Source organism: Bicyclus anynana, chromosome 2 (assembly GCF_947172395.1).
Source record: "Bicyclus anynana chromosome 2, ilBicAnyn1.1, whole genome shotgun sequence".
In the NCBI taxonomy this organism is placed as follows: domain Eukaryota; kingdom Metazoa; phylum Arthropoda; class Insecta; order Lepidoptera; family Nymphalidae; genus Bicyclus; species Bicyclus anynana.
This window is the reverse complement of record NC_069084.1, coordinates 15,291,591-15,304,543: the sequence shown is the minus strand read 5'-3', so window position 1 is coordinate 15,304,543 and position 12,953 is coordinate 15,291,591. Positions and strand designations below refer to the sequence as shown.

At 35.7% G+C, this 12,953-nt stretch overlaps 1 protein-coding gene across 1 annotated transcript; it reads left to right on the top strand.

The window, feature by feature from the left end:
• Positions 1-11,942, top strand: LOC112049108 (uncharacterized). Its single transcript, XM_024086879.2, has 3 exons — positions 1-710; positions 2,471-2,532; positions 5,052-11,942. The coding sequence occupies exons 2-3, from the start codon at positions 2,478-2,480 to the stop codon at positions 8,573-8,575; spliced, it is 3,579 nt and encodes a 1,192-aa protein (XP_023942647.2). The 5' UTR covers positions 1-710; positions 2,471-2,477; the 3' UTR covers positions 8,576-11,942.
• The last annotated feature ends 1,011 nt before the right edge of the window (positions 11,943-12,953 follow it).

Genomic DNA, 12,953 nt, shown 5'->3' with positions numbered 1-12,953 from the left:
GGGGTTTCGTCGTAAATGGCGCTGCAAATAGAAAGTATAAAACGAGACAAACATATAATTATGCATGGAGTGCAACAGAGACAGCGCATCAGACAACCGCCTAGGATTTTGCCAGGCGGCCAATGCTGGCATCGCGCCATACTGGCAATGGCATCTGTGTCTGTTCTGTGCATGCTTGCCTGTGAGTGAACGGAACAGAATTTAATTTGCTCACGCTCACGCTCAGTGGCTCAGCCTCAGCCTAGATTGCTGCGGAGTGCGGTCGATCGAAAAAATATTGTTATTCCAATTACAATTGTAATTTGCATAATTTAATTAGAATTGTAATACAAAAACTTCTTGTGTAATTGATAGTGTCTTCAAATACGCGTTTAGTTTGTGCACTATTCGTATCGTATCGGTTTCGGTGCAACTGTTGTTCTTCTTGGCGTTTATTTGGCCGGCCATTTTGTATTTTCATTTTTCATGCAAGGTTCATGCAAGTTTTAAGTCTGAGAAAAACTGGATTTCAAATAAAAACTTTTGGGGAGTCGAGTGCAAACCGGTGGGCTTTGTCGTGTTATTGTTTGTGGACGAATAATTGTTTCTGCTACTGACTATTGCATCTGTGATTGTGTATGTGAATTTGGCTGACCCTGCAAAGACGAAAGAAATATTACAAAGGAGATTAAAACTGACTGAAATTCTTGATGTTATTAAGTAAAATGAGAGTAAGTTTTGTTGTTTTTTTGTATAGGATATTTTAAAAATCCTTTATGTTTATAGCATGACTATTTTGTGGTTTTGTGAATGTAGAAAACTTGTACTTATTATAACCAAAATATTTATGTTTTACCTACACATAACTACTTCTAAGTTTTGCACATCCCCAAGTAATAACTTAAACTATTATTTATCAAAGCCAACGTTTAACAGGTTCAGATATCTCTTGTGATAAAAGTTTAGTTTACTAACATAGTTGTTTCATTGATGTTAGATTAATGATATTATTTTAATGGTGATATTGATTTTAATTTTACGCTTTGACTTATAAGTTGGCTGAATTCATGCTAGCACTTTTCCTTATACGATTTCTTCCTTAAATAAATAATGATTATAGGCTTTCATTGTGATAAAACTTATATATATGCAAAGAGACAGTTGCAGATTTATCTGAAGACACCTGTAAAGTATTTTATGATGAAGCTGTAAACAGTTTAGACTGGCTGTGCTGGGAAAATGTAGTCAGAGAAAATGTGTCGGCTATAACATGGCATTGTTCTATATTAGTGTCCAGGGTTGCTCTGCTAGGCTCTTGCCATATGAGGCTGGGTGGGGAGAATGACTTGAGCAAAGAATTTGAGTGTCTACTAGTTTTAAAGTACAACCTTAATCCTACATCACAACACACAAGTCTGGGACTTCGCTCAAGATTATTCTCTGCCACAAGAGGTGTTATGGGTAACATTTATGGTGGAAATTGTTGGATCTGATAGGCTTTCATGGAATAATTGTGTTATCCCTTTTAAATCTGCTTCATAATACCCATCTCTGTTTAAATAAGATAATAATTAGAGTCCGACCGAAACTGGCCGAAACAGAAACCCAAACTGAATCCATGGCCAAATATTCAGTTTAGGCCTATTTTGTCTGAAACCCAAACTGCCGCTGAAACTTGATTTTTGGCCAAAACTCGGCCAAAACCTAACCTTCGGTCGGACACTAAATAATAATTTTAGTGGTTCATTTTGCTTTCACAACTTCAGCTAGAAACCTCAAAGTAACTAACCACAACATTGTATGTATTGAAGCATTACTGTCTTCACTCTAGAGCACTCTGCACTCTTCACATACATGATGGTTGGTAAAGCACCTTGGTAACAACCAAAGTTTGTCAAAAAATTGTTAAAAAGAATTTGGCCAAATTGTCAGGAAGTACTAAATTAGAAGTGAGTACAATAAAGTCCAGCCAGCGGGGATCAAACCTATGACCTCTCAGTATGAATTCAACTCCTTTACTGTTGAGCTATTGATGCTTTGTTTGAAGTGTCGAACATTGCATCATAAGGCCAAGTTTCACAAGCAAATCTGTGAAAGATTTTTGATGGTTTTCCTTGCCCTTAACATAAAAAAAAGTTGTTGGTTAAGAGTGACTCTGTACTTTGGCATATTGAAGTTTTATGTCCAGCAATGGAAATTAGCTGGATTTATATTAAGAAATCCCATAATAAATCCTGCTAATACTCCATATCCAATAATTTAGCCATAAATGCAGATAATATAAAGATTATCTTTCTATGAATACATACCTATATCAGTTTCACCAAAAATCTATTTGTACACAGCTCTACTGATTGCAATAAATTATGCAGCTGCCTCTTTGATATTGACCAATTTGAAAATTGAATTGAATTGAAATTGAGACTATAACATAATATAAAATTGAATTTTTTTCTTTATTTTAGTGTAGCACTAAGTTAATTGTTTTCAGGTTAATCATGAGCACAAAGATTGAATCTGAATTCCCATCATCAACACCAAACGATGAGTCAGGTTTGTTTACTTAATTTTAATTTTATTTTCACCACTTGGCTGCCTTTTGATTAACAATATGAGAAATAAATGTTACAGCGAATTGATAAATAAATAATTTTATTCTAAAAAAGCGCATTCGTAAGCAATTAAAAAAAAAAATATTTAAGTGACACTATACTTAAGCCTGTAGAGCTGTGATAGCCCAGTGGATATGACCTCTGCCTCCGATTCCGGAGGGTGTGGGTTCGAATCCGGTCTGGGGCATGCACCTCCAACTTTTCAGTTATGTGCATTTTAAGAAATTAAATATCACGTGTCTCAATCGGTGAAGGAAAACATCGTGGAAACCTGCATACCAGAGAATTATCTTAATTCTCTGCGTGTGTGAAGTCTGCCAATCCGCATTGGGCCAGCGTGGTGGACTATTGGCCTAACCCCTCTCATTCTGAGAGGAGACTCGAGCTCAGCAGTGAGCCGAATATGGGTTGATGACGAAATACGAATACTTAAGCCATACTCTGTGCACTAGTCGAGCAGCTTAGCCCATAAAATGACTTTAGTTTTTGTGTTTTTTTAGATTGCTTAACAATGTAAGTCAGAAGTTATACTCATACAATGACTAGTGGACCCCGTCAAGGTTTGCTTTGACTAATGTGCGCTTCTTACCTACCCTGCCTTACTCCCATCCTACCCCTGCCCTACCCTGAACTACCCCTACCCTACCTCTACCCCTATCCATACCCCCTACCCTACCTACCCTACCCTTCCCCTACCCATACCCCCTACCCTACAAATACCCCCTACCCTACCTACCCTACACTACCCCTACCCATACCTACTACCCCTACCCCTACCCTACCCTACCCCTACCCTACCCCTACCCTACCCCTACCCTACCCCTACCCCTACCTCGTACCGATTTTTAGCTCCTACCTTGTAAACTGCTAAAGTCCCATATAAAATTTCACCCCCTCTTTTAAGGGTTTAGGTTAGGGTAGGGATTTTCAAAAATGTCGCTCTTCATCCTTTCAACTATCTCTACTTAAAATATCACGTCATTTCTTCGCTCCGTTTTGCTGTGAAAGACGGACAATCAACAAACACACAGACAGACAGACACACAAACACACACATACTTTAACATTTATAATATTAGTATGGATTTATATGACACTTGGGCGCCCACGTGCCTCTTAAGCAAGAAAATACTCATACACAATGTAATAGAATTTTATAAATAAACGATAATACGTACATATGTTGTGCGTATAACATATTTAATGGATGAAACACAAATGGTAAAATACACCACCTGATTATCTAAAACCAATTTGAAAAGTTTTAAAAATCCCTGTACTATATATTTACTGATACAGGGTAGGCTAAGGGCAGGGTAGGAGTTGAGTAAGGGTAGGGTAGGGTAGGGTAGAGATAAAGTATGGGTTGGATAGGGGTCATATTTAAAAGATATAGCAAATATTAATTTTTTTTAAATATATATGTTTTATTGAAATCTTCTGTATTAGCTAAACTATAAAGATTATATTTTTAACATTTATCATGACAATAAATCAAAATTATAGTTTTATTTTAATCAAAAAGCAGCCTCATTTTTTATTTTTAGTTTTATTAAAATATTGAGATAGTCATCATTTCATTTAATTCCATTCCAATAATAACAAATATTTTTATTTCTTTGTGTGCTGTGATATCAGTGCCCAATCAAAATACACAAGTATTGCGTAACTTTGATATTAAAACTTCCATATTATTATTCATAATTAATTATACCAAATAATCATCAAATTTGTTACCTAAGACCTTGATTTCGAAAGCTTTGCATATTATAGTATTATGCTTTTTGAACATCAATCATTAGAAATATGGTGCAATTCTTAATTTTGCAACTAATCTTTATTTAAAAATCTTCTGCATGGCTATTTTTGTTATACATATAATATGTGTGTAAGCACTAGTGTAAGTTGGTATTAAGTATAAATGTTGTAAAACATCCGATAGATATTTTATTACTTGCAGTCCCCTGCAAACATTACAAATTGTGATATTATTTAAAGATCAATTTGAGCAATTGTGTAATTTACAACAAAAATTCACCAAAGTTTCATCACAATCTGATGAATGATAGATATGACAAATAAATAAAAAACTTATGTGTTAGATAGGAATAAATAACTTCCTTAAAACTGATTATTCTGTTTCATTTTAAGATATAGTAGAGTTGTTTTACAATTTTAGAGAACTGCGAGAAAAGACAAACAATATGAAACAACTGTTGAAATATTGAAAATCTGTCATTAGCTCAGACCAATTACAAATGGACTTGTATCGCCCCCAAATTCACCAACAAGAAAGAGCAGACAAAGCATTTGCCATGAAGGTCATTAATTGTATCAAAAATTATTCTTGTGGAAAAGAAAATAATCTTGTACTTCAGATCAAGTTTTATTACAACCCTCATTCTAGACATATTGTTTTGTAAATGACAATTATTAATTTTCTATTACTTCTTATTTCAGATGGAGAGGAAGAATGTGATGATTTAGATTCCAATTATCAAGAGGAAGACCAGCAGCAAGAGGAGCAACAGGAAGTTATAAAGACTGTAGGAAAAGATGTTTCTGGTTTATTAGCTAGGCTGCAATCGTCAGGAGCATTACTCAAGAAGCCAAAACAGGAATATCACTGTTTTACTTGTAGTATTGATTTTGAGAATTGGGAAGATCTAGAAAATCATCTTGTAAACCACGTTTCCTTGCCCTCTGTGGTACTAGACAAGCTGCCTTCCGACGACGAAGATCTGCCTCCGTCTGGAGATGAAAATTGGTCTGATGAAGAAGCACCAGCAGCGCCAGTTAAGCCCGGTGCGGCAAAAACGCCCCAAAAGATAGATATATCACAATTACTAAAAAAGACTGGCATTTCTTTAAAAAAACCTGTTGCAGAAGTCAATAGTTCTGATTCAGCATTAAATAAACTAAGTGGATTAGGTTTCACGATAAAGAAAAATTCAACTCCAATAAAAAAGGAGAAACCTGACAATGAACCCGAAAAACAAAACGATGTCATGCAAAAATTGGGTAAACTTGGTGGTATAAAACTTAAGCTAAAATGTGATGGAAATAATACTAATTCGTTTAAAGTAGTGAATGGCCTTAAAGATTTTAAAACTTCTGATGATGAGGAGGAAGGAAGTGACAATGAAGACGATAAAGATGATCAAGAATCGAATGATGAGCAAGACAAATCCGGTGAAAATGATTCCGATGATCACCAGAATGTAAATAAGCGACGAAGTTCCGATAGCAATGATTCTGAAATAGTTAAAAAGATTCCTATTTTACCTAAAGGCGTTCAAGCAAAAATAATACCTAAAAAGGAACCAGCAAATACTCTTAAAGATACATTTAAGGAAGAGCAAGAGGAAACTCCAAAAGCAAAACCTGGAAGGCCTGCTATTAAACAGACCCCAAAAAGAGGAGTTGTTAATAATGTAATATCTCAAGAACCTGAACAATCGAATATAACTTTGACAAGAAGACGGTCTCAAGTAGAACAGAAAAAGCCATCACCAGCAGTTACACCAGAAACACATGAATCGAACGAAAAAGTCGATAATGTTGTAGTAAAGCAAGAAGTGGCAGATAATATTACTGGAGTGCCACAGAACAACGATTTACCACTATTTTCTGGCCAAATAAAATCTGAAAGATCTACGCCACCATTGTCAGAAAGGACGACTCCTATATTAGCAAGAGTTAAAACTGAACCTGAAATCGGGCTGCCGACAACTCCAACAGCTAATACACAACCTCTTTTCAGTTATAAAAACACATCACATGCCACTACGCCAACCACTCCTTTACTTCCTGTGACAAAAACAGAAGATACTGGTGTAACTGTTATAGAGATAAACGGTGATTCCAATGATGAAGATGATGATTGTTGTGTTGTATCCACTACACCCGCTCCTGTCATTAAGCCTAAAGTTGAAAAATCACCTCCACCTGCTTATCCCACTCCTACATACTCAACATCCCAAACGAGTTATCAGAGCTCAGGACCGACTTTGTCATCACGTATGTCAACTGCGCCATCAACTGAAAAGCAACACAACTTCAACTGGAATGCTCCTGACACTAAACCACCATTAGATATGTTAGAAAAAAGTGCAGATGATATATTTGAAAGTCTTCTATCAACTGCCACAAAAAAGGAAAATTTGCTAGATGCTAGTGAATATGTATCTTTGGATTCCTTAGGACCACAACATACTTGTGAAATTTGTAATACCAGGTTTACAAGTTTGTCACTTTTAGATGATCACAGAAGGGTGACAGGCCATTGTTCTAGCATCATTTCTGCTTCCCCTACATCTGCGCTCATGCCGTATAATCATTCATCAAGTATTCTTTCCACTCTATTACCTGTAAAACAGTTAGCAGAACAAGTGGGCAAGTTATCGGGGAGTAGCGCTGGATTTACTCATCAGCAAAATGTGATGATTAATATCCAAGCATATCCTGGAGGAGGAGGTGTGATGGTGCCGCCTCAACCATATAACACCTATCCTAGTGGACAGAATATGCCTGGAAACTATCCACAATCAGCCAGTAACATGTATAGTTCACCTGGCAGTCAACAAATGCCTAATCAATATGCAGGACCTAATTACATGGGACAGGGGTATAATCAATATCCATCGCCAATGTCAAAAGCTGGTTACCCTGGAACTTTACCACAAAACTCATATTCAATGGCTTCATCCCCATATTCTGCAGCATCCCCTTTGCAAAGCATGCAACAGAGTGTTTATCAAACTTCTATGATGAATCAACCTGGCGCGATGGGCCCGCCAGGATCTTCGCCCAGCCACTCGTATGCCTCAGCGACAAGCCCTGGAGGAGCGATGAAAACGGCATCAGCCAGTGGGATAAAGATACAAAACATACAAACTTTTCCTCCTGGTCAAATTATTGGACAGGCAGGAACGGGACAAATCTCTGGTGAATTAGGCTCTGGGCAACCAATGCCTGGTCAAGTACCTGGGCAGATATCAGGACCGACACCTATCAGAATGGCAGCTGGTGCAAATGTTGCTGGGACTAGACCTCGAATGCCATCTGTTCGAGGACAAAGGCCTACAATTCGGCCAGGTATTCAAGTGCACGGCCAAGTACGCGGTGGTAAAATTGGACCCAGAATGCCGATGAAAAGACCTGGAGCTATGGTCGGTGTCGGTGGCCCTGGACAGAAACGACGACCTGATATGTTGCTACCTGGTAAACATGACAATGAAGACTGTCAAGTTATGGCACTGCAGAAGCAGCGCGAAGGTCTACCGTTGATCCATAGCGTGCAGGGAGCTAAAGACAAACTTAACATTGGCAGCCAAATTTCAATAACAAAGAAATCCAATCCTGTTAACAAAGAAGCGAATGCAATGGCAAATGTTCTTGCATCCAGAGGCATAAGTGTGAAACAAAAACAGAAGAGTAGGTCTCCATCACCGGATCGTCCGTTGCCACACATACCTAACCTTGGAGCAGGAATGAGTATCAAACACACATCCAAGTCGAGTAAATTTTCAATACCTGAAGCGAAAGTTGGAGCTGGAATGTATTCGTGTAAGATCTGCAAGAAAATGTTTATGAATCAAACTTCATTACAAGTTCACATGTCCAATGCACATCCGCAGACGACAAGCAAAATTCCCATGTTTAAATGTGACGAGTGTCCAGCATCATATCCCAAGTCACTGCAACTGCAGCACCACAAGAGAGTGTTTCACAATGTGTCAGGGCCTAATCGGGAGCTGGGCTTGCCTGTGGTGGATCTGTCGCAGGAGGATAATTTAAAAAGATTAAGTAATTTAGGAATATATAGTTTTATACCTTTGGCCAACCGGGAGCTTGCGAATGGTTGCTTTGGCATACCTGTGATATCAGTGCACAACATGCAAAACGGTTTAACGTCTAGCTTACAAGCGCTGGGTGCTGATGGACTATTGAGCCTAGGGCCTTTGAAACCTTTACCTAATTAATAAAATCTTGATTGTTTAACAGTGGAATTCAAAGACGTTGTAGGGCCACCCCCAGGGGATCATTCAACCGCTGAGTGTCGAATTTAATCTCTATTTGTTTGACAGTTTGACTCAGCGGGTGAATGATCTCCTGGAGGTGCCTCTAGAATGTATATGAATTCCACTGTTCGTATGTTAAAAAATTTGGAGTATTATGTACTGAGGAAAATAGTGATATAACTGAAAGTAACAATTACTATTTTCCAACAATTCGATTAATACATATTTTGCAAGACAACTTGCATTTTTATGGTTAAATGGTAACTAGTACATTTAAGCATAGACGCGTAATAATGTGTTAATTATTATGCATCTATGAACATAATATTTACATTAAGTATGTATTTATTTTACACTAATTTTATTTAGTTGTACTAGGCTCTGCACAAACTTCAACAGTATTGCTCTAAATATCACACTAAGATTGTGAACACCGTTAGATTTTCTTAATCTAAAATCGTAAATTACACTGCAATACAATACAAACCATTTATATTTACAATTATTTCTCTTAAACTTAAAAGGAAACGTAAATTGTACTCGAAAGAGACTATTTAGTTAAGTCAAGTACAGCCCCTGCATTATATAAAGTTACAACGATGTGACATCGCTCATTTCCATGGCAACTACCTTGTTAGTTACAATTTTTTTTGGCATCCCATAGAAATAAAGTTCAAATTCTAATAAAAAATTGATATAGGCGAATATAAAATAGTGGAATCACTCCCTAGTATTATATGTGTCGGAAATCTAAGATGATAGTAATTTTATGAAATGGAGAGATCGCGTAGAGATCATGACAGTTGCTGAATGGAGAAAACTTATTTGTTCTACTCCCATTTCGTTATCTAATCAATATAAAACCTCAAACTATATTAAAGCTATTCATTCCTCCAGGTCGTATGGTAATGTTATTTATATTTAACACACGGGTTTTTCTTTTTTAATATTTAAATAGTTTCATGTCATTGGCTACTACATCCCTCTAAGGGGTGATCGTGGGGATCAAATTGCATTAGTTATATGTGGCAATAATGTACCGATTTCTAAAAAAAGTCTTTTCTCTTTTTTTTAGAAATATGGGTTACTTCAAAGTAGATTAAAAAATAAAACTTACGTTTAGTGGTTGTTTTTAGATTGGTAACAATCTATTACATAATAACAACAAAAAAGAACAGACAGAACAAACAGGCATTTTTAGGGAGCTCTTTACACCACAAAAACGATTATAACAATGAAACATCGATTTTACAGAACAGTTTTTATAAACGCGTTAGATCGTTGATCTTATATATTGACAGAGGGGTAACGTCCTGCGAAGCAGGTCCTTATGTAATTCGTCTGAGCGTATTGTAGTTTATATTGTTGTGTAGTATATTTTATTTAGCGCTAGTCTAAAATGCCATATACAATATAGACCTTAATGACTATGTCATGGACATGCGGCCAACACGATCAGTTTTATCGGATGTCCTGCCATTAGCGCTGCATGTGGACTTATTGGAAGGTGATTGGTCAGCATAACGGTGTTCACAATCATATGGTGGTCAGTGATATACATGACGTAGGTATGTATATATAAAATATTGTCTAAATAATATCATAGCGAGCGTGGTTTATTTACATTATACGTACCGAGGTAATGAAGATTTTTAAGCTTCACATGAGAGCAAAGCGGGAAGAATTTTCCTTTACTTATTTTTTTACTACTACAGTGGAATATGTATATTTTAGTCGTATTTGATTTGTATGTACCTATATTTATTTGAATCCCTGGTTATTTATGTATTCAACGTTGTACCTACCGTATATATTGAGATTGGCGGGAAAATCCGTAGGAATCACATGCACGTCTCGTGTTATTTTCCTTGATTATCTGCATTTTATAGTTTTTTTTTGCATAAAGTAGAATGCATTTTATTCAATAACGTTCTGTTAAGGTGCACAAGTGAAGTACAAGTACAGGTGTGTTTAAAGTGATTAATTTTTAATTTCTATTGTCTCGGTGGATTCCATCAAAAGTTTTACACGTTAAAAGTTCAGCAAACAATATGAAATGTGTCTCAACATTTGTTACGTCATAGGTCACGCTCGCAAATGACAGTATTTTGAAATTTAAATGCTCAAATTAGGTCAAATATTTAAAGAGTTTATTTTGCAGAAAATTATGAAATTTTATCTCTGGATTTTCCATAGTTTTGTTATGTCAGAAATTATATATTAATATATCTACATTATGACTTCGGTATGTAATATAGAATACTCGTTAGTGTATTTAACATTCTAGACAGCTTTCTTTTTTCATATAAATTATATGTTAATTTAAACAAATTGACGTGATTATTGTGACATTATAGTTAAGCTTAATTTGGCTGTTAACAGCCAAATTAAGCGTTAATTATGTTATAGGTCGCGCATTCGGGTTTCTGCAGTGCGTCGTTATAACTATATTCAGCGGCACAATAATCCGCCCACTTTAATATACTCGCGTTATATTAAAGTGGGCGGATAGTTGTGCCTTTGAGTATATATTATGTTATGTATCTACTTATGAAATATAATGTCTACATAAGAGATGTCATCTTAAAACTAAATGTTAATATAATTATGTTAAGTGCAATAAGGAATTACAGATCTTATGTTTAGAGTAAGTAAAAACTTACGTTTTTTTTTTGCTAAATATAACAGATAAATATTTTGATATGATATATGATAGATGTTTTAGCACTATCCTACGTAGGGTTCAACAATATATAAATAAGTGTCTCCTAATCATCGATCTATTAAAAACTGGATGCACAATCAGCGACCAAAAAACGTCCCCACTCAATGAGTGTCAAACACAACTTCTTGGCACTCAAGTGTCAGAATTTTGTGTCTTAACTTATATACTTTTGATTGATGGATTTTGCATGAAGTAAATTTCATTTCAACAATAGACTTAAATCTTGTTTATCAGTTGTTCGGCAAAAATGTCGAAATACCTTTGAGTCTTCTATCTGTATAGATTTGTTTTACCTAATAAATTTTAGGTAATTTTTATGTGTAGGAATAATATTTTGCGCATATTATGTGGAATAATGTAGTTTACGATTAAGTTTGTAAAATGATTCTCAGAAATTGTAATAGATAAGTCGCCACTAGGAATAAAATACAGATTAGATATACGAGTATGTATTTTGCTTTGTATATACGCGGTTCCAATTGTTTACGAAGGAAAAATTGTGTTATTGTACGAAAGAGTGTTTTTTATGTTACTTAAATTAAAAGAGTACCTACCTATTACTAGAATAACAAAATAATGAATAAAAAATATATGTGAAATAAAGTAGTTTTATTTAAGGTCAATAGATTCAATTGCTTCGAAGAAGAGTGAATAGAGAATAAACCAACGAATGAGTCTTTACGAGTACAAACAGCGTGAACCCATAAAAAAACAAATGTCACGTGTTTCCCTGACATCCGCAACTTACAAACATTCTTCATATTTGTAGGTATTTCAAAATTGAACAATAACAAGAATTCGTCGTTATCAACCTATATTCGGCTCACTGCTGAGCTCAAGTGTGGCTCAAGTCTCCTCTCAGAATGAGAGGGGTTAGGTCAATAGTCCACCACGCTGACCCAATGCGGATTGGCAGACTTCACACACGCAGAGAATTAAGAAAATTCTCTGAAGGTTTACTCGCGATGTTTTCCTTCACCGTTTGAGACACGTAATACCTATTTAATTTCTTAAAATGGACACAACTGAAAAGTTAAAGGTGCATGCCCCGCACCGGATTCGAACTCACGCCCCCCGGAATCGGAGGCAGAGGTCATTTCCATTGGACTATCACGGCTCTTAACAAGAATGGGGATGATGAGTAGGTTTAAATAAATTGATTTTTATGATACATTCGGGTAAATAAGGTCAATGTTAACTAATATATACAAAAAAAGCAAAGAATGTTTGGATATTTGCAAAATAAATAAGATTATAAAATTTCAAAATCTATCAATTTTTTTTATCGTAATTGGATAAAAATTCATACAGTTTTAGCTTCTTTACATTAAATGTGACATTTTTCAATAACTGAACTATAAACATAAACGCACAAATAACAAAGATATTAGTAATTTTGTTTGAACGCCCATACAAATCTTACGATCAGCGAGCCAACGACGTCACTAGTTTGTGCCATTTTGTATGGAGCGTTTTTCAGGGATCCGCGGCAGCGCCGCAAATCTGACTCTTTAAATCCCTGTAGTTCCGAAAATAATGATCGCAGATATCCTGTTACTTTTAGAAAATTGCTTTACTATTAGCATACTCTTAATTTATATACAATTTAAAAAA